This window comes from Lonchura striata, chromosome 1A (genome assembly GCF_050655825.1).
Source record: "Lonchura striata isolate lonStrDom1 chromosome 1A, ASM5065582v1, whole genome shotgun sequence".
NCBI lineage: Eukaryota > Metazoa > Chordata > Aves > Passeriformes > Estrildidae > Lonchura > Lonchura striata.
In genome coordinates, this window is record NC_140741.1 from 6,643,509 (window position 1) to 6,662,105 (window position 18,597).

At 45.8% G+C, this 18,597-nt stretch overlaps 1 protein-coding gene across 1 annotated transcript; it reads right to left on the minus strand.

Moving 5' to 3' along the window:
• Positions 1 to 6,187: 6,187 nt before the first annotated feature.
• On the minus strand, positions 6,188 to 15,146 carry LOC110475218 (gamma-aminobutyric acid receptor-associated protein-like 1). Its single transcript, XM_021539194.4, has 4 exons — positions 14,953 to 15,146; positions 11,315 to 11,393; positions 10,206 to 10,324; positions 6,188 to 8,883 (listed from the first exon to the last, which is right to left on the minus strand). The coding sequence occupies exons 1-4, from the start codon at positions 15,040 to 15,042 to the stop codon at positions 8,818 to 8,820; spliced, it is 354 nt and encodes a 117-aa protein (XP_021394869.1). The 5' UTR covers positions 15,043 to 15,146; the 3' UTR covers positions 6,188 to 8,817.
• Positions 15,147 to 18,597: the final 3,451 nt, after the last annotated feature.

The window sequence follows — 18,597 nt, forward strand, 5'->3', positions numbered from 1 at the left end:
AGTTGCCAAAAATCCAACAAAATTCAAATTACAAGAAGAAAATGAGCTTTTTTTTTTTTTTTTTTCCAGGACTGCACTGTGATTTCTATTTTGTTCCAGAGAAAGAAGGCACAGATAAATGTATCAATGAGCTTTGCAGAGAGCTGTTGCTCAAAGACAATTCAGCAGTGTTTCCTTGGCAGTGTGTCAAGAGAAGGAACTACCTTATTGTTGCTGCTTCTGGCAAAGAAATCAGAGCTTTTCCAGTCCACAAATGGCAGAACATCAAAATGTTACAACACTGTGTTCCTAGAGCTAATGAGAGGGTTCTTTCATTAATGAAAGATCTATGAATGTACAGAATCCACATTTCAAATTGTGCCATGTAAAGAGCAGAAGCTTGTTATTAGAAGTTCTAGAGATCAGGGAGACAAAGGCTTTTTTTTCTGACTCTGTTTCATTGCATGGCCTTGAGGCAAGCCATGTCTGCACCTCCATTTCCCCAGCAGCAGGCTGGAGACAGTGAGAGCTTCCCCATGGGGCCACTGAGAGTCCGAATAGGTAATTTCTGAAAGAACTGAGACTGGCATATGGAACTTAGTATGTAAGTGTGAAGTAATAGCATGCAAACTAATGAAATATGATCAGACCTGTCACTGCTCATTTTCTGCTGTGTGGTCCTTAGAAAAAATGCACTGAGTGAGCGAGATCTGAAATATTCCAATATTCCAATATTACATCTGAACAACCACTGGAAAGTGGAGCAATACTTATCTCAGATTCTAATCTGTATCACCACCTTCTCCATCATTATTATATACATTTTTACATGGTGAATTGCAGCTTCACTTCTGCCTTTTCTTGGCTCTCATTCTAAAAGGTTTGTTTTACCCATTGTTGTCTACTTTTTCTTTCCTAAATACTTTGCTAGATTTCCAGCATATCTGCATAATGATACCATGTCTTCAATTATATGTTCATTTTGCTCTTGGGCTCAGAACATCTCTAAAGAAAAAGAAGGGTCCTCCCTGTGTGAGCTGTTCCCTCCCTTGCCCTGCCAAGAGTTTTCTGTGTGACACCAGGTAAAAGCATTTAGGATGTCCTGTACCTGCAGCCTGAATGCCTGTTGGAGAAACCTCACACCTAATCTGGATGAGCTTTTTCTGTAATGCCTTTGGCATTAGTTTAAGTCCGTTTCACTCCTGCCTTGGAAATCAATATGTTACTTCAGTGCTGGGCTTCCCAGGCAATTCTGCCAGGTTCATCTGTATCCTGCAGTCTCCTCACTCATCTGTCCTCACTCCCCTCCCACACCTTGTTCCACCATGCTACTACCTCCATCTGCATGCCACAAATTGAAAATACACCAGCTTCACCTCCCTCTTTTCATCCCAGCACAATCCAGTCCTAGTCAGAAGGGTCCTGCTTTTTCAGACTCTAATTTTCACCTCCAGTTGCAAAGGGAAAGAGGGGGATTTCAAGGTTCTTTACCGCTGAAATATGGCTGTGTGTACCTTCCTTCTTTCAGGGTTTCCCGTAACACAGTGCTTTCTCAGCATCTTTTGCACTTCATAGATGAAGCACTTTAGTGGCTGTAGACTTTTGTGAGAACTACAGGTTCATTTTTCCCTCCTTTTACACTTGCAAGCTTTTCTGTAATCACCTGAAGTCCATGACTGTGTATTACTCCATGCATTTTTCCCACCCTGTGTTCATTTTCACTCTGTGGTGGGTGGTGTGGCAGAAAAGGTGGATGTATTTGTGTTTCAGGTGTGTTTGGGATGAGCACGGTGTGCTGTACAGGAAATAAGGTACAGGAAGTAGCCACACACTTCTGGGTGTGTGGGCAAGGTGGTGTGTTCACAGCTGTGTGTTCTCTGTGGGAATGATGTGGGATGTGAGGCATTTTCAGCCCTGCTCAGTGGCTGCAAAATGTCTTTGAACCCCAGGTCATGGAGAGGGGGGGGTGGATGCTGTGTGAGAGAACATCTCAGGCTTCTGTCATCTCTGAGAGAGAAGGTGGCTGGATGGTCACCAGAGGGTGGGGAAAGCTTTCTGTTCCTGCTAATCTTGCTGGGAAAAGGGCAGGTGCTACTGAAGGAATAGCAGGATACAACAGGACACAAGATGCAAACAAAAGGTGTACACCAAGGGGAGCTCTTTGTACAAATGGATACACCATGAACTCCTGATCCCCCTGACACATGAGGAAACACTCTCAAGTTCTGCAGGCAGTTGCCACCCTGTTGTCACCCCTTGTGCTCCATCAGTCCCTTGGGAACAGCATCCATAATGCTGAGCACTAGCAGAAGGGATCCTATTTGGTAGAGCAAATCCAGATTTTCAGCAGCAAGCAGTCTGCAGATTTGGTGGCAGCTGTGACACTTGCCACATGTGCTGGCAACTCTGAATGGGGACGCTTTTGCCCTAGTAAACAGTACAGTAAGGATTTCTTAATGGAGGGGTTTACATTCACTGACCTCAAGGTCTGCTACTACATGGAAAATTGTAAAGATGTCAAGTAACCCAAGCAAACCCAAAGTTTTATCAACCTGAAAAGGTTATATCCATTGGCTCAAGGATGGTGAGGCACAAGCACTGCTACCTCCTGAAAGGTCTCTAGGTTTCTGAATGGTGTGTGGACAGTGCAAAAGGCAGCTCAAGTGATAAAGAGAGAGCTGTGACAAAAAGCCAGAACAGGGTTCTGAGCTCTGACAAAAACTCCTCCCAGAAATAGGGGGAATAAAGAGTGGCCAGGAAATGAATCAGTTTTTCCTTCAGCTAATAATAATTCAGTGCATTCAACCTTAATGCAGTTCTAGCAATATTTTAACTTGAAAGTTAGGACCTTTACATTCTCCTTCTGCTTCCATATATCACTATTTTTAGCAGTTATTAACAATCTTTTAATTCCCAAAGAACAGTACAACATGCAGATGGCATTGGCCAGAGCGCAAAATCAGGGAGAACCAGACCCTTCCTTTATGGAAAGGTGCTGCAAGATCCAGCTTTTTCAGTAGAATATTAACCAATTCCTGTAACACATCTACATCCAGGCCTGAGCTGTGCTTTGGGATGCCTGCAAGCTTCCAGGAACACAAACACCTCCTAAAGATTGGAAACAAGTTCTGAGGCAGCTGTTGTTTGTGGCCAGCTGTGCTCTCCTTGGGTCAGTCCTGCAAGTGTCCTGCCAGCAATGAGCTCTCCAGTCACTCTCTGTGCCTCACCCTGGGGAAGCGACCACCTGAGATTGACAACAATGAGCTGGGCTTTCTCCCTCTGGTAGTCTTATTTTTGTTTTAGTCAGTGTTTCTTTCATCTCAGACATGACTGTTTTATGGACGTGAAAACATCAGTGTTTAGCACAATGTGGGACTTTTTGTATTAGTCCAGCTATGTACTTCACAGTGATGTTTTAAGGCCCCATAATAAGGGATCTCTTAACTTGGGTAGTCTCTGCTCCAGGAAAACATTTTCTTCAAAGGAAAGCATCAGGATGACTGGAAAAAGGATCCCAGGTGCAGTGATAATGACCAATTAATTATTTATCCTCTCTAAACCAGCTGAGCTCATATTTTCCCCCAGGCCTTGTTTTAATACAATTTCCATAACCCACAGAACAAAGGTTATAAATAAACCAGCCTTGGAGCACAAGCTAATATTCCACATTTGGACTAGGTAAATTACATTTAGCAATGTACTGGCCTGCACATTTTGTGTTAGTCCCTCTCAGCAATGGCACTGACACAAACATGCAAAGCAGCATGGCAGGTACAAACATCTCTGTGATACCATTTTCTTAGCAAAGGGGTGAGAGATGACTACTTAGATATACTTTATACCACTTTTCCACTTGAGCCAGCAGACAGTACCACAATCCACACAGAAAAATCTTTACTGTATTTGAAACTGAAATACAAATTATTTCAGCTAATAGTATATGCTTCTAGCTGCTTCTATGCCCATCTGGCTGTAGTCACAGCACCCTTCTGCCATACAGGGGCAGCTTGTTTCAGTCACAGTGGTGGATATGAGCTCAGAAATTGCTGCTGTGGGCAGGCTGCAATGCAGGATGAGCTACTGCCTCTCCCTCAGTAACAGCACCAGAAGCTCTCACAGTGGCTCCTCTCTTTATGCAGCAGAAAGAGAAGGTCCTATTCAGCATAGCAATTTTTATGCTGGTATGCTGGTGCATTTCAGTGTTGTAATTCTTGACTTTATCACTACAAGCAACTCCCTCGCTCAATGACAGGGCTGGAGCATCACCATGGCCCATTGCTGCCCCTCAGCCAGAGGGACCCACACAAAGCACGGGTGACATGGATGGAGGGAGCGAGGGGCAGGAAGGAAGTGGCAGGTCTGTCACTCTGTCACTGCTTCTCCAGATGACAGCGTGCATCCCTTTCCTCTTCACGCACTGCCAGAGCCTGGCTTGGAGTCATGGTGCTGAACAAATGGCACCTGCTGGTTTTGCCAGCTCCCAGCAGGACTCCTTCCCCTCAGTGCACAAATATCCACAAGGAAAAGCAGCCTTATTTGTCACTACTGTGGGCTTCCTTTTCAAGGAATCCCAGATCACCTTATCTTTTTCTCTCCTACCTTTAGACAGCCTTGTGGCATGGCGGGCACCCTGGGCCTCTCTCACTTTTTCCCACGGCGAGTTCCACCTCAGCCCCGGCAGTGGTGACACAGGACGGGGATGTGGCTCCATGAGGAACATGGCTGGCACAGCACACGGGACTTGTTCTACTGCACCCACCAGAGGCAGCGGGGCACAGCCAGAGGTGGGGACAATCCCCATCCATAGGTGACGAGACAGGAATCCTGCTGGCCTGCCAGGGCAGCCTGGTGAAGCAGCGCTGAGGGGGCTCATGGCTGGGCAGGGCTGAGGGCAGCGGCTCAGAGAGCTCATGGCTGGGCAGCGCTGAGGGGATTCATAGCTGGGCAGCGTCTCAGGGGTTCATGGCTGGGCAGCGCTGACAGCAGTGCCCCAGGGGGCTCATGGCTGGGCAGCACTAAGGGGGCTCATGGCTGGGACGTGCTGAGGGGGCTCATGGCTGGGCAGCACCTCAGGGGGCTCATGGCTGGGCAGGGCTGAGGACAGTGCCTCAGGAGCTCATGGCTGGGCAGGGCTGAGGGGGCTCATGGCTGGGCAGCACCTCAGGGGGCTCATGGCTGGGCAGGGCTGAGGACAGTGCCTCAGGAGCTCATGGCTGGGCAGGGCTGAGGGGGTTCATGGCTGGGCAGCGCTGACAGCAGTGCCTCAGGGGGCTCATGGCTGGGACGTGCTGAGGGGGCTCATGGCTGGGCAGCACCTCAGGGAGCTCATGGCTGGGCAGCGCTGAGGACAGTGCTGAGGGGGGCTCATGGCTGGGCAGCACCTCAGGGAGCTCATGGCTGGGCAGCGCTGACAGCAGTGCCTCAGGGGGCTCATGGCTGGGACGTGCTGAGGGGGTTCATGGCTGGGCAGCACCTCAGGGGGTTCATGGCTGGGCAGCACCTCAGGGAGCTCATGGCTGGGCAGCGCTGAGGACAGTGCTGAGGGGGGCTCATGGCTGGGCAGCACCTCAGAGGGTTCATGGCTGGGCAGCGCTGAGGGCAGTGCTGAGGGGGCTCATGGCTGGGTAGCGCTGAGGGCAGTGCTGAGGGGGCTCATGGCTGGGCAGCACCTCAGAGGGTTCATGGCTGGGCAGCACCTCAGAGGGTTCATGGCTGGGCAGCGCTGAGGGCAGCTGCCGGCCAGCCCTGCTGCAGCTGTGCCAGCACAGGTGGCCACAGTCCTGAGGGGCTGATGGGGACAGCGCCAGGGCAGATACAAACAGTCCCGAGCCACAGGCATCAGGACATGTGGCCCAAAGTGCCTGGCAGGGACAGGCAGGGCTGGTGATGCCCCCGAGGCCCCATCACTGTTCAAGGCCTTAAAATGGCAGAAAATGCATTGTTTTCAGTGTATTCATTGTGCATCTTAAGGTTTTCTTACATCATCCAGGTCTAATTCAAGGTCCCACTGGTGGCATGGCAAGACACAGTTAGGTGTGTATATGACAATACCACCAAAAATAGGAGATGGGACTTATCCTGGTAGACAGGACAGAGTAAACCTGGGGTTGTGGGAAAAAGTAGCAGCAAAATTTCTGGCAAGTTCTACCTTTTTATATACAAGCCCACATAGGGAAGAAGTGCTAGTCACCCATTTTGGACCAATCCATGAATTTCAAATGCATCTTTATTGATAAGTTGATTAAGCTCTAGTCTGAACTTTATTTTACAAGAACCTGCAGCTAACCAACACAAAAAATTTACCATCATTACCTTGTACAATACTAGCACAAAAACAGAAATGCCACAATTCAGTTGAAAGAACTGTAAAAGAACTAAATTAAATCATAAACTCTACACGTAACAAACAGTTGTGATTAGTCCCACGTGTCATTTAAACCCAGCAGCGGGAGGGGAGGACTGAACACAAAACCAAGCACCCCAGATGCCAACTCTTTCTCCCCTGAGTGTGCTTAACCGTGTGCTTGGCATGAACAAGTGGGACAGCAGCAGAGAGATGCACACCATCTGCCTGTGTCTTCTCTTCTATCCTAGAAAGCCTCCTGGGTCTGTTCTCTGCTTCAGAATAGTCAGAGCTTCCTAAAACAAGAGATTGATGCAGATTTGCACCCAAAGGATGTGAAGAAAGCCTGGTAGTTGAAGGAGAGTGAGTCTAAAAGAGAGGACTGAGCAGTGCAGGCAGAAACTGAAGTTATCCAAGCTGGCAGTAGGTACAACTCATCCAAATGCATTTATTCCAGGTGAACACAGGATGGAACACCAAACCTGAAGTTCTGGATGTAATACTGGGGATATTATGCCAACCATTTCATCATCTGCTCCCTCATTTTCTGTCTGCCCATTCTGACTACTCTGTCTGCATCCTTTGTGGTTCCTCCCTTCTCTCCCATTCTCCTGGTACTTCCCACCCTACACAGGTTGCCACCACCAACCCTCCCTCCCTCCCCACCATGCTGCCCTCCCTCACCTTCACACAGTTCTGCCAGTAACTCCAACCTGACACTCCCATCAGCTCTCCTGCCTTGTGCACCTCCATGTAACAGCCAGAGAAGGCTGAACCTTGATTTCCTGTTCTCCATACTCAGAGGAGCACTCATCTTGATTTCTCATTCCTGAGGAATACAGGGAACAGTGATCTAACTTTACAACTAAGTAAATTGAGCAAACGCCCTCAAATTGATTTGCAATTCACCTGTATTCTCCATCCTTCTTCTCTTTTCCTCCCTCTTGGTCCCTCTTTTGAATGTAGGAATGTTTACAGTAATTCAGGCTTACTTCTCTGATTTTTAGATAAGACCCCAGAATTTTCCTGAAAGTCAGCTCACTCTCCAAGACCTATTTCTTCATCATAGTTACGGCAGTAATGGGAAATTCTGCTGTTCGTGCCACTGGGAAGAAACTGCTTTGGCATGACAGCATAAGGCTTGCACAGGACAGCACCCATCTGACAACCTGCTAAGAACACTGGCTTAAAACAAAATAAGAAAAAAAATCTACAGATAATCCATTCCCTTTTCCTTTCAAGTCTAAAAGATAAAAGAATCTCTCTTGTGGCATAGAGAGGCACTGTTACCGAATTACAAAAAGCCAGCAAAACACATGTGGCAGTGACTGATTTCCTATGCTTGTGCACGTGGTGCAAGGGCTGTACAGGGATGAGACATGGAAGTGAAGGCTAATCCCACAGGAACTCTGCCATCTTCAAATCTGCAGAAGACTGGTACAAGGACAACACTGATAGATAATATTCTGTGTTCACCAAAATCAAAACCACTAGTAGTTAGTTGTCTTAATGCACAGCAAGGATGACTGAAGTTAGGTATCAGGAAAGCAATCTCACTCGTAGGCTAGCCAGGAACTGAACAGACAATCTCAGCAGCCTCCAGGACCTTCCTCAGTAAAGTTCAGTAAGAACAAGTTTGATGAGCAGCCATGGTGGACATGTTTGGGATACTCAGTCCTGTCTCAGAGCTGGTGTGGGCTCTTGAGGTCCTTTCTAGCCCCTGTGCTTACAGGTTTTTCAGCTGACTACACTGAAAAGAACAGAAGGGTCATTTTTCTGTCCAGCAGTTGCAATTAAAGCAACAAAGGAAAAACACTGCAGAATTTTTCCTTCCTTTCTCCAACCTTCATGTCTCATAACTGAGGAGTTCCCAACCCTCACAGTAAGCCCTTCTAATACTGATGGACAGAGCTCCCAGCCCTTCTAATACTGATGGAAATGATGAGAAACACAATATCCTCAGAACAATTCACAGGTAGCAGCTAGAGCGAGGACTGTCAGCACAGGACAGCCTTGTGTGGGCAGAGTGAAGTATTTCACAGCTCACTGAATGGAAGCCATGGACAAGACAGGACAAGGTCAGTGTACAATACATGGCATGCCTTCTTCATCCAATGAAAGCGTTATACGAAAATGGCCATCCTGCCCAGTCACTCTCCTGGAGCTTCACTACACTGGCTTGTCTAGCAGCCTCCAGCACTAACTACTTCCAGCTGTGGCAAGAGAAGAATTGTGAACAGTGGAGTTTCCCCACCCCCCCAGTGTGGAACCTCTCATTAGTCTTCAAGTTCACCCTGTCCCCCTACCCTGACTCCCCTCAATTTAAAAAAGAATGGTTATAATTAATGTGTGGAAGCTGATGACATTGTGCATGTGGTTCACTTCCAGTTCTCTTTTTCTCTTCTCATGCATCCTCCTTCTGCCTCTCCAGCAACCCCCTCCCCGTAAATCCATTCCATCAGTCCATCCAGCCTGCATGCCTGGGGGGCTGCTGCTCACTTGCCATAGACGCTCTCATCGCTGTAGGCCACATAGAGAAAATAGTCCTCCTCGTGGTTATCCTGCCAGGGGACAAAGGGACAAAGTGAGGAGCCAAGGCTGGAAACTCACTACAAGTGAGAAAGCTCAACCCAGAGATCACTGTAACATGAGCAGGTAACTTCTCTTTCACTGTACCTCTCCGGTTACATCGAGGGCTTTGCTTCCCAAGACCAAAGAGAGCCCTGACCACAGCTTTTCTTCTACACACAGGCAGGACACGTTTCTGTACACAGGGAATTTACTTGAAGAGCCACGGCCAGGCTGTGTTGCAAGCATGCAACAGAAACAGCTCTGACTGTTCACCAGTATCTCAGCAATGGTATGGTCTTAAGATCGAGAGAAAGACTTGGAAGGATTTAACAAGTCAAAAATCACCTCTAGATGGTATTTTTAATTTTTCAGAACACTTTGACAAGTGGCTGTATTTCTAAGTCCTGTTTTACATATGGGCAGTAGAGCTGAGATGTTAAGTGATTACACTGACACAAAAATTCTATAGAGTGCCAGCAACAGAGATCTGACCTCAGCTCTTAACAGTCAGACACTTTCCTTCAACGTGTTCAGATTTGGAAAACACTCTGCCTGTGTTATCTTTTATTGTCTTCATCAGTACACAGACTGATGAAGTGTCCAGTTACTGTCAAAAAGTGACAGGCCAAACAAGGCTCACAGCACCACGCCAGAGCTCTTTTATTAAAACGCCCAGCAGAAGGAGAAATCAAGGAGAAATCAATCCAGGCTGCAAACCACCCATGATATAACGGCTACAGATTTGAGAAATATGGAAATCCAATATGCCTTTAAGGTTGACAAATAACACTGCTGAGTAGAAATAGTAGGCAGCAATGCTTGCAGCATCCTATGTAATCCTCACTTATACAGTACAAGCAATGAAAAAGTAATTCTAGACAAAGAATAAGTATTCCCTAAGAAAGTATTTATAGATGGATGCCCAGTGATACTGGTCCTTTTACTGGCTTTTTACTTACTTTTACAGGCTAAAAGGAAATCTCTTTTGTTTACACAGCAAAACCTATGTCCTCCACCCTCCCCCCAGCCCCAATCCTTCCTCTGAAAAGGAAGTGGTTTATTTCAATACTTTGTTAAAGTAGCAGGAGCAGTATATCACTGCTGGGGCAAGTATTTGCCACAACCCTTTCAATTAGCAAACAACTAGTTGAATTGATAAGGCTGGGGGATGGAACTCCCCTGACCAGGTGATGGGATACAGCTCAGGACAAGAGGATGCCTTTGTTCAGGTATCTGTGACCAAGCTGAAACCACTGACACTTCTGGCCATTGCTCTTGCCAACATGAGGCAAGAGAAAAGGGCCAGGCTTACCTCATACAGCTGGCCCATGGTAGCACTGGTGGGAGGGATGGTGTTATTGACGAAGAAGAACAAAGCATCTTCTGGCCTCAGGTGGATCCGCTTTCGGATTAAGAAGTAGAACTGACCAACTTAAGAGGAACAAAGAATGCCTTAAGATGCAGAAGGAATGTTGAAGAGGTTTTTTTGTTTGTTTGTTTTTGTTGTTGCTGTTTATTTTTGTATTTTAACCCTAACCATGGCTGTTTTCTTTTGGTGGTGGAAGTCACATGCTGTATATAAAAAGTAGGGGAAATGAACAATGCAGGAAAAAAAAGCAATAGAAGAAAGCAGTGACTTCATGACTGTAACTACATGAGCAGCCAATTCACTCAGAGCTGGAAATTTCTCAGGTACATACCTCTTACCATGTCCCCTCTAAATCCACACTCCACCTACTATGGTATGAAATACTCTACTGAGGGGATTGGTGAGAAGACCTTTAGCTAGCTTATCCTTTAAATTCTACAGATCAAAAACACCTCAGACAATTTAGTCTTGGTGTAAATGGTTATACCATTCCTGAAAAAAATCTTTATTATTTACTTGAACTACATTGCACAAGAAAGTTTTTCACAATCCATTAAATACTGCAAGAAGAAGAAATGCTGTTCCTTTAACTCATTAATGTTCTTAAATAAAAACAGATGTAATCACACTTAAGATCACCATGACCATTCAGAAAAAGAACTTTGCAGCTATGACTGCAGCCATGGGGTGGAAAAAGAATAGAACTATTACAAGAACCTCTCTCTTCCTGCAACAAGAGTACAGCTTCTGGCAACTCTGCAGCTAGGTCATCACTGACTGGTGATGACACTGCCCATGATACACAATTTAGTCACTGTTGTCATGATTAGAACTCAGCTGTGACACGCTAAGCTACCAGTGAGATACCTCAAAAGATCTCAGAGAATTCTGCATGTTGTAATCCAGTCTATAAGGTATAAATAAAACAAAGACAGCAGATAAATGAGATGTTGAGCCTATCTGGGTATTTTCTTTGTGCTGACCACAGAGTAAAAAGCACTTCTGAGACCCTCTCACTGAAAATCAGGAAGAATGGAGGTAGACATTGTTACCTGTGAGGTCAGAAGGCACGAGATACTTTCTTTTGTCTAAGTCAGGTACTCTGGCTTTGGGTGCTTTTTCCACAATTACCTGGAAAAAGAGAGAGCAAGAAACAGATGATGAGTATCATACACCAAAATGGTCCAAAAAGCATCAGTGGATAAGGAGATTACACTTTGATGGTGCTAGCAGGCCTTTAGGTATTTAATCTGTAACAAATACACAACTTTAAAGAACACACAGGTGAGATGACTTAAAAAAGAACAGAAGACAACTTAAAATCACTCCCAATAGCTGTGCTGGGAGCCCAGGCCTGCAGCAGTAAGCATGGTGAGTGAAAAAAATAGTCCAGAACGGACACAAAAATAAACCATAATGGCTGAGAAAAAAATAATTAGGACACCTTGATGTTCCCAATTCAGGTTAATTTTGTGTGAAGAAGCTGTCAGGAGGCCAATACATGAACACAAATAAGTTAACTGTTTCCAGGTTACGATTCCAAACTGCCTTGCACAAAATCAGCTCTACTCCCAGTAGTCCAACATCCTAATTTCTACTTTCACCAACACCAAGTGCTCTAGAATGAAGCAAAGAATTAAAGAGAAACTACAGCTCATTGGGGATTTTTTTAAAAATCTCCAGTTCCTCAGGAGTCATCATCTACTCTGAAATTCATATCCTTTAAGTTTATTATCTATATTTCACATAGTTATGGACATTTCCTTAATCAAGTAAACATACAATAATTATAATTAGCCTATCATCTGGGCAGCTGGACCCACTGAGACCTCTTGACACAAAATACTAATTTCCTTATATTCTAACACAGAAAAATACAAAGCTCTGCAGCTTTAGGATCAAACAAACCAAGAGGTCTTTTGCTAAAAGATATTTTTTGTTAGCAGAGCTAGGCAAAATATTTACCTCCGAAGCAGGAATTATTCCAAAGTGACCTGATCTCCTTTTCCATTGAAACCTTTGGAACTACTGTGTTTGTGCAGAAAAAACCTGCAGGCTTTTTTTTCCCTCATGTGTATTTTTGAACTGGTAAAAGATATATCATGTTTCAATCTATATGGCTTGCTGTTCTGCAGAAGCCATTCTGACCACCTAAATGAAAGCAAAAGCTGGATTTTTCTGAACTTCCTAAACTTTTTAATTTCCTTAGACCCTGTAAATACTCCACATGAAACACTGTGGGACTAATTTCTAAGGGCTCCACGCTCCCATAGCTCTTTGGCAACCCAAATACAGCTGTTGTGTAAGGGAAAAAGTTGGACTGCTGTGGACTAAGACTTCTTTGGAAGCAAAATGATGTTGACCCACTAGTGAAACACCACACCAGAACAAAATGTTATCATGAGCTTGGCGTATTTTAGCCTGGACATGGTGCTGTGCTAACCTGAATCTTTCTAAAGCCAAGTGAGTGTCTGCAAAATATCTCACACCAGAGAGGTACCAACTAGGACATCTTTTCCCTGTGCTCCATTTGGATGTGGCCAGCACAGCCAAACCCGCTGAAGTTTCCAGGTTTGATTTTAAAATAGAAACATGGTTGCCTCAGCTACTTCAAGATTTTCAAGTACCTAAGTTAGCACAAGGCATTCAAGCTCCTTCAGGGAGTCTGAGGTAGGACATGGATTTCTGTACAAGATGCAGCTGGCAAATGCTGTGAGAGAAGGACACTACCACAACCTCACTGAACAGCAACACACAACACTTCTCACATTTTTTACCAGCACAGCCAAACAAAGCAGTAGCTAACACAATAAACTGCAGTGGGGAAAAACCTTTAGTTCTTGCCTCCAATTTAAAAAGCTACTGACAAGCCAAACTGCTTGCTGTGACTTCCCTAACTGGAGGTGGGGGGGAAGGAGGGGGATTGTAGATTGGTCATTAGATAATAAAGGAAAAGAAGTCATGCCTTTGAGGTGACTGTTGGGGGTTCTAAGCCCCTAGGAAAGATTTAGGAGAGATTTAAATCAGATTACCACTGATTTAGGAGAGCTTAAGAGACATCTCCCTCCTGCAAAGATGCACGGAAGGAATGGAGATGCTCTGCTCATCTGACTGGCAACTGTAGTCAGTTTGCTGTATAATGCAGCTTATCTCTTCCGAGCCACTAAACCCTTCCCATACATAAAAAAAAAAAAAACAAAAAAACAAAACAACTAAAAGGAAAACCGTAAGGGTAGAATACAGATAGCTACATTTGCCTGGCTGTTGAGTGGCGACTGTGATAATGCAGGGCAGTGAAATCTCATCAAAATGCTGAGATGTATCACGGCACTGCAGCGTAGGCAGCCAAAAGGATGACATCTTCAAGGATCCTGCTGTCAGGAAGGGCAGACACAGAAGTGATGTGAAGAACAGAGTGCTGCATTCAAGAGGCCATCCCTAATAATTCACATCTGGGCCTTGCTGTGCATAATTTCCAATTATCATTAACTCCAGCACACCTTGTTATTCTGGTCCTGGTTTTCTTTACAAAGTTCTGCTGATGAGCCCCTGTCTTGACCTTCTTTACCTCCTGCCAGACTGGGCCTTGTCCTGGGCTCCCCACAGGGCTCTTCCCGACACATTTGTCATGGCCTGCTGTGCAATCTGCCACGTTAATCCTCAATTTACACCTTGTCTCTCACCCAACCTACACAGCCCTCATCCTAAATACCCAACCCCACACACCTCAAGCATGCTCAACCTATGCCAAAAAAAGAGAGAACAAAGGCACCCAAATACTGACTTCCAAAAACTTGTTTCCAAGTCCATTTGAGGGTCACTCCCAAGATAAAAAAATGTTGTTAGCCTGCAGGGAAAACATGGGGTGTAACTGTTCCCCCTTTGTCATTAGTTTTTCAGGAAGGACCCAGTTTTTTTGAATGCAGTACAGTTGTGCAGTAAATCTAGGGCAGACCTCTCCAGTGGGGAAGGAAAAAAAGAATACTTGCAAAATGTTTATTAAAAAAGAAAAAACACTCTACACTTAATTATATTTGTCTTTTTTTTTTTTTTCTTTCATCCCAATAATTATTCGGAATTATGAAGCCAGAAGTTTCCCGTAGGCACTCCAAAGGGGCCTAAGAATGAGGAAGCAAAATTTAGCTAGATGACCTTGCATTCCAAGTGACATTTTCTCCACAGGATGATTAAACAGGAGGGTAAAAGGACCCAGAAGTATCATTTTTTTCTGCTCATGCAAAGGAAAAGAGCAAGGCTATATAGAAAAGACAAGCCATAGTGAAGTAAAATAAAAATAACAGGGACGTACGAGATGACCCGGATGCAGACCGTGTTTAGCATGAAGAGTACCCGGTTAACCGCCTCACTGATCTCCATTTTCACAGAAACGCGGGTGAGCTCCTTGCCCACTCACCCCCACGCATGCCAGAAAAAGATCAGCAGCGTTCCCACCGCGGAGTCACCGCGCATCCCGGGGAAAAGGTGTATTCCACCCCCACCCGCACCGCAGCCCTCCGCGCATCGCGAATAGCCCCAGCTTCCCTCTAGGGAGAAAAGCAGCCAGGGATGCGAATCAGAGCAGCGAGATCACGGCCATCCGTACTAAACTCATTTCCTTCCAAAACAAGGCGAGCAGCAGCCGGCGGCCAGCACGGAGCGCAAAGGCGGCCGCCCGGCAGCGCGCACTCACGGGGACTCTGTCGGGGTATTTCTTCCGGATCTTCTCCCCTTCTTTTTTCCTGTACTCGAACGGGTGGTCTTCCTTGTACTGGAACTTCATGGCGCCGGGCTGTCCCTCCGCTGGCGGCTGCTGCGGCTGCCTCCGCCCGGCCGGCGCTGCGCACAAAGCCGCGGCCGCTCCCGCCCCGCCGCCAGCGCCGCTCTGACGTCACGCCCGGGCCCCGCCCCGCCCTGACGTCACGGGGAGATGTGACGTCACGCGGAGGTGCCCCCCTGACGTCACAGGGAGGCACCGCGCTGGCCGGGGCAGGGAGAGGTGGGCGGCAAGGAACGGGGGGCACCTTCCGTCAGTGTTCGTGCACTGATGTGTTGCCCGGCAGCACATAAACAAACAACTGTTATACACGAAAATTTGTCCAGCCAGATTAAAATGAAAAAATAAAATATTTATTTTGCAATCCAATTCTATCTATCCAGCCACACGGAAAGAACAGAGCCGAGCCCGGGGCTGGCCCTGGGTGTGCCACAAGGAGTCAGCCTCAGCAGAGGTTTTCCTCTGTGCCCACACGCCTCCATCCTGGCATGAGTGGTTTTTATAGGGAAAATTCCGCCTGAGGTCAAGATTTCAGCAATCAGTCTTTTCTTCTATTCAGAGTCCATAGGTTAATAAAATTTTCTTTTTTGGTGATAAGGAAGAACAATTCAGTGTCTGGAGTTGTTGGATCCCTTGATGAAGTTTACGGGAACCCTGCATTCACATGTATCTGCCCAAGGATTTCCATCATATCCATCTCTGGGCATCCCGTATCCCTCCAGACATGGCCCATCAAATCGGGCTCTAATATACACCAGGTGTCACCTGCGAGGATGGGGGGGACTCCTAATACAAACATGTATACTCCAACAAATATTCAATATCACATTTATCATACCAGAAATGGCGCAAATTAGATCTACTACACATAACACAAGCATTTAAACACAATTTTTATTTTTTAATACATACACGCCCTCTGCAGTGTGACTCAGGGCTGTCAAAACAGCACCAGCCTCAGTGGGGCACAAGGCTCGGGGCTCCCCAGGAGAGGCCTGGGTGGCCCCACTTGCCCCGATGAGTGTGGTGCGAAATGAAAAAATTGTTCTGCATACACAAAAATAATGGCTCATCCTCGTGAAGGAATAAATAAATAGGCTCCACAACTTGGGGTAGTTATGAAGTGGGTATGTACGGTCAGCGCCCGGCACAAGTGAGATATTTCTCCAAGACTTGCACACTGAGTTTTAATCTGACCCAAACTTTTATTCCCAAAGGTGTTCCATATGCAATACGTTACACAACTTTTCTATGCATATTTAACTCCTGGCCCCGCCTGCCCTTGTCCCTAATGCTAAATAAGTCTACACCCTTCTGGGCACACATAGTTTGCTGTGGTGGTCGCACGGGGGTCCCTAGTGGTCTCTTGAGGCTGAAGATCATAGTCATCCTCATGGTTGAACTTTAGTACTCTTCCTCTCTGCGCATGCATTTTCAGTCTTTTGGTGCTTATCTGAGTACAAGTATCAGTCTGAGAGATAAGTCTGGAGATAGAGGAGCCTCTTTATCTGGGTTCTTTTTCTTTTTGATCCCTTTTTGTTATTGCTTATGCAAGAAGGTTCAGTAATTTGCATTTCTTATGCCCTTTTGTACTTTGGTTTCTTAAGTAAAAAGTTAAAATTCAACACATAATTTTACAAGCTAAAATAGAAATGCTTAATTCCTTTTGTTAACTTAAGTGAATTCCAAAATTCTCTGTTTCACTTGGACTGGCCCCGTGGCTGCTGGGGTTTGGGTTGTTGCCTTGTTTGTAGCACCTCTCTGGCAGAAAGCGTTGCCATGTGATGGGTCACCCCAGATGCGTGTTGCAAACAGCAGGCAGCTAAAGGTCTGCAAACAAGCCAAAACATCCAGCCAACTTCGGCCCAGTTACTCAGCTGGCACATAAAATATCTGGGTTTTTTTCCCCTAGGAGTAGATCAACTCACAATTATTCACTGATCAGCAGAAGAGCAGGTATTAATCAATGGCTCAGCATGCTCAAATCAGGACAAAAATAAATTGCTACAATTCAATGAGTTGGATTGTATTAAATTATTTTTTCTTTGCATACTTTACCTAGAGGAAACACAATTTTGCCAAGGCTGATCTTTTATCTGTGCAGGTGTTTTAGCCATAGCAGACTATGAGTGGAACAGCCAGATGCATAAGGTGATTCTCCATGGCCACACCAAAGGCAGAGGTAAAAAGACACAGATTTCCCAATTCAGCCCCGTGTCTTTACTGAGGATGAACAGGGGTAGGAAAAGGTGTGCTGGGGTGTGATTCTTCTGACCTGAATCATGACACCTACTTTTGGATGGCTGAAGTGTGTCTGCAAAAACTCTGGCAGGTCCTTTACTTTCTAAGCTTTTATTACAGTTACTTTTTTTTTAATACCAAATACTTTTATTTAGTATGGGGTGGTGTGACTTCTTGCTAATGGCCAGTTCCAGCAGGTGCATGCCCAAATCTCCTAAGGATCAAGCAGCCCACAGTGGGAATGTCACCAGCCACAGTGTCCCAGCTTTCTCTAGTTCATGTGCACCAGGTTTGTACAGGAAGCACCGTCAACACGTTTCTGTCTGTCCTAGGACACGTAAATGTTCTCGCATGGTTGCCAGGTCAGAGGAGCTCAGAGGGATGAGTCAGAAGGAAGGAATTATTTTTTGCAGTTCTATAGCAAATAGCTCAGATTGAAGAAACCCCAGGGTTTAAACCCAAGGAAAATTCTGGTTTCATGGCATTAAACTTTTATGTCAAGCCTGTGTTTGGCCTCCTTGCCTCCTGACTGCCTGCAGCACAGCAGTTGCTGAGGTGTACTGAAGGTTTGCAGTGATATTCCTCAAGCACAAAAGAGAGGAAGTTTTCTAGTCTGTTTCACCTAAGCCACCAACATATTCTGGCAAATTTAAACAGACCGATCTCAAACTCCTCTTATCGTGTGAATTGCTGTTTTTATCCCCAGGACTTCTCCCAAGGCAGCTAAGGTAACACCTGGTTTTAATTTCTCATGACAAATCAGAGAAAAGTGCCAGGTTTTTTTTCCTGTTCTGATGCAAAGACATGGCCCTGTGAGCAGATTGCTCAGTGACTTCTCCTCAGCAAATGCCCTGACTGAAGTTTCTCCCTGCCCTGATGGTGCAGCTCTGGATGTGCAGCCCCAAGACTCCTCCTGCTTCCCCACTTTGTCAGGCACCGAATTCCCAGCTCTCTCCTTCAGCTTCAATAATAACAACAACGTCACTGGCAAAACAGGCAGGAAGATGATACATGCAGAAGCAGTGACAAACATCTAAACATCTGACTTAGGGTTGTTAAAATGTCAGCCCATGGGCATGTGACAAACCCCATGTTCTGGATTCGTTTGCCAGAGGGAGAACTGGAAATGGTGTTGGCTAATTTTCCTTCAAGGACTGTCAAAACAATATATTTTTTCTTAACCTAGAGTGTCAGAACACTGTGAGCACGTTCTGTACTGCAGTATCTGCAGGTCATGTGGTACATTACACGAGGGATTTCCCAAGCGTTGCCAATGCTGCATCCATAGGAGCAGGAGACAAATATTTGCACAGAACCTGG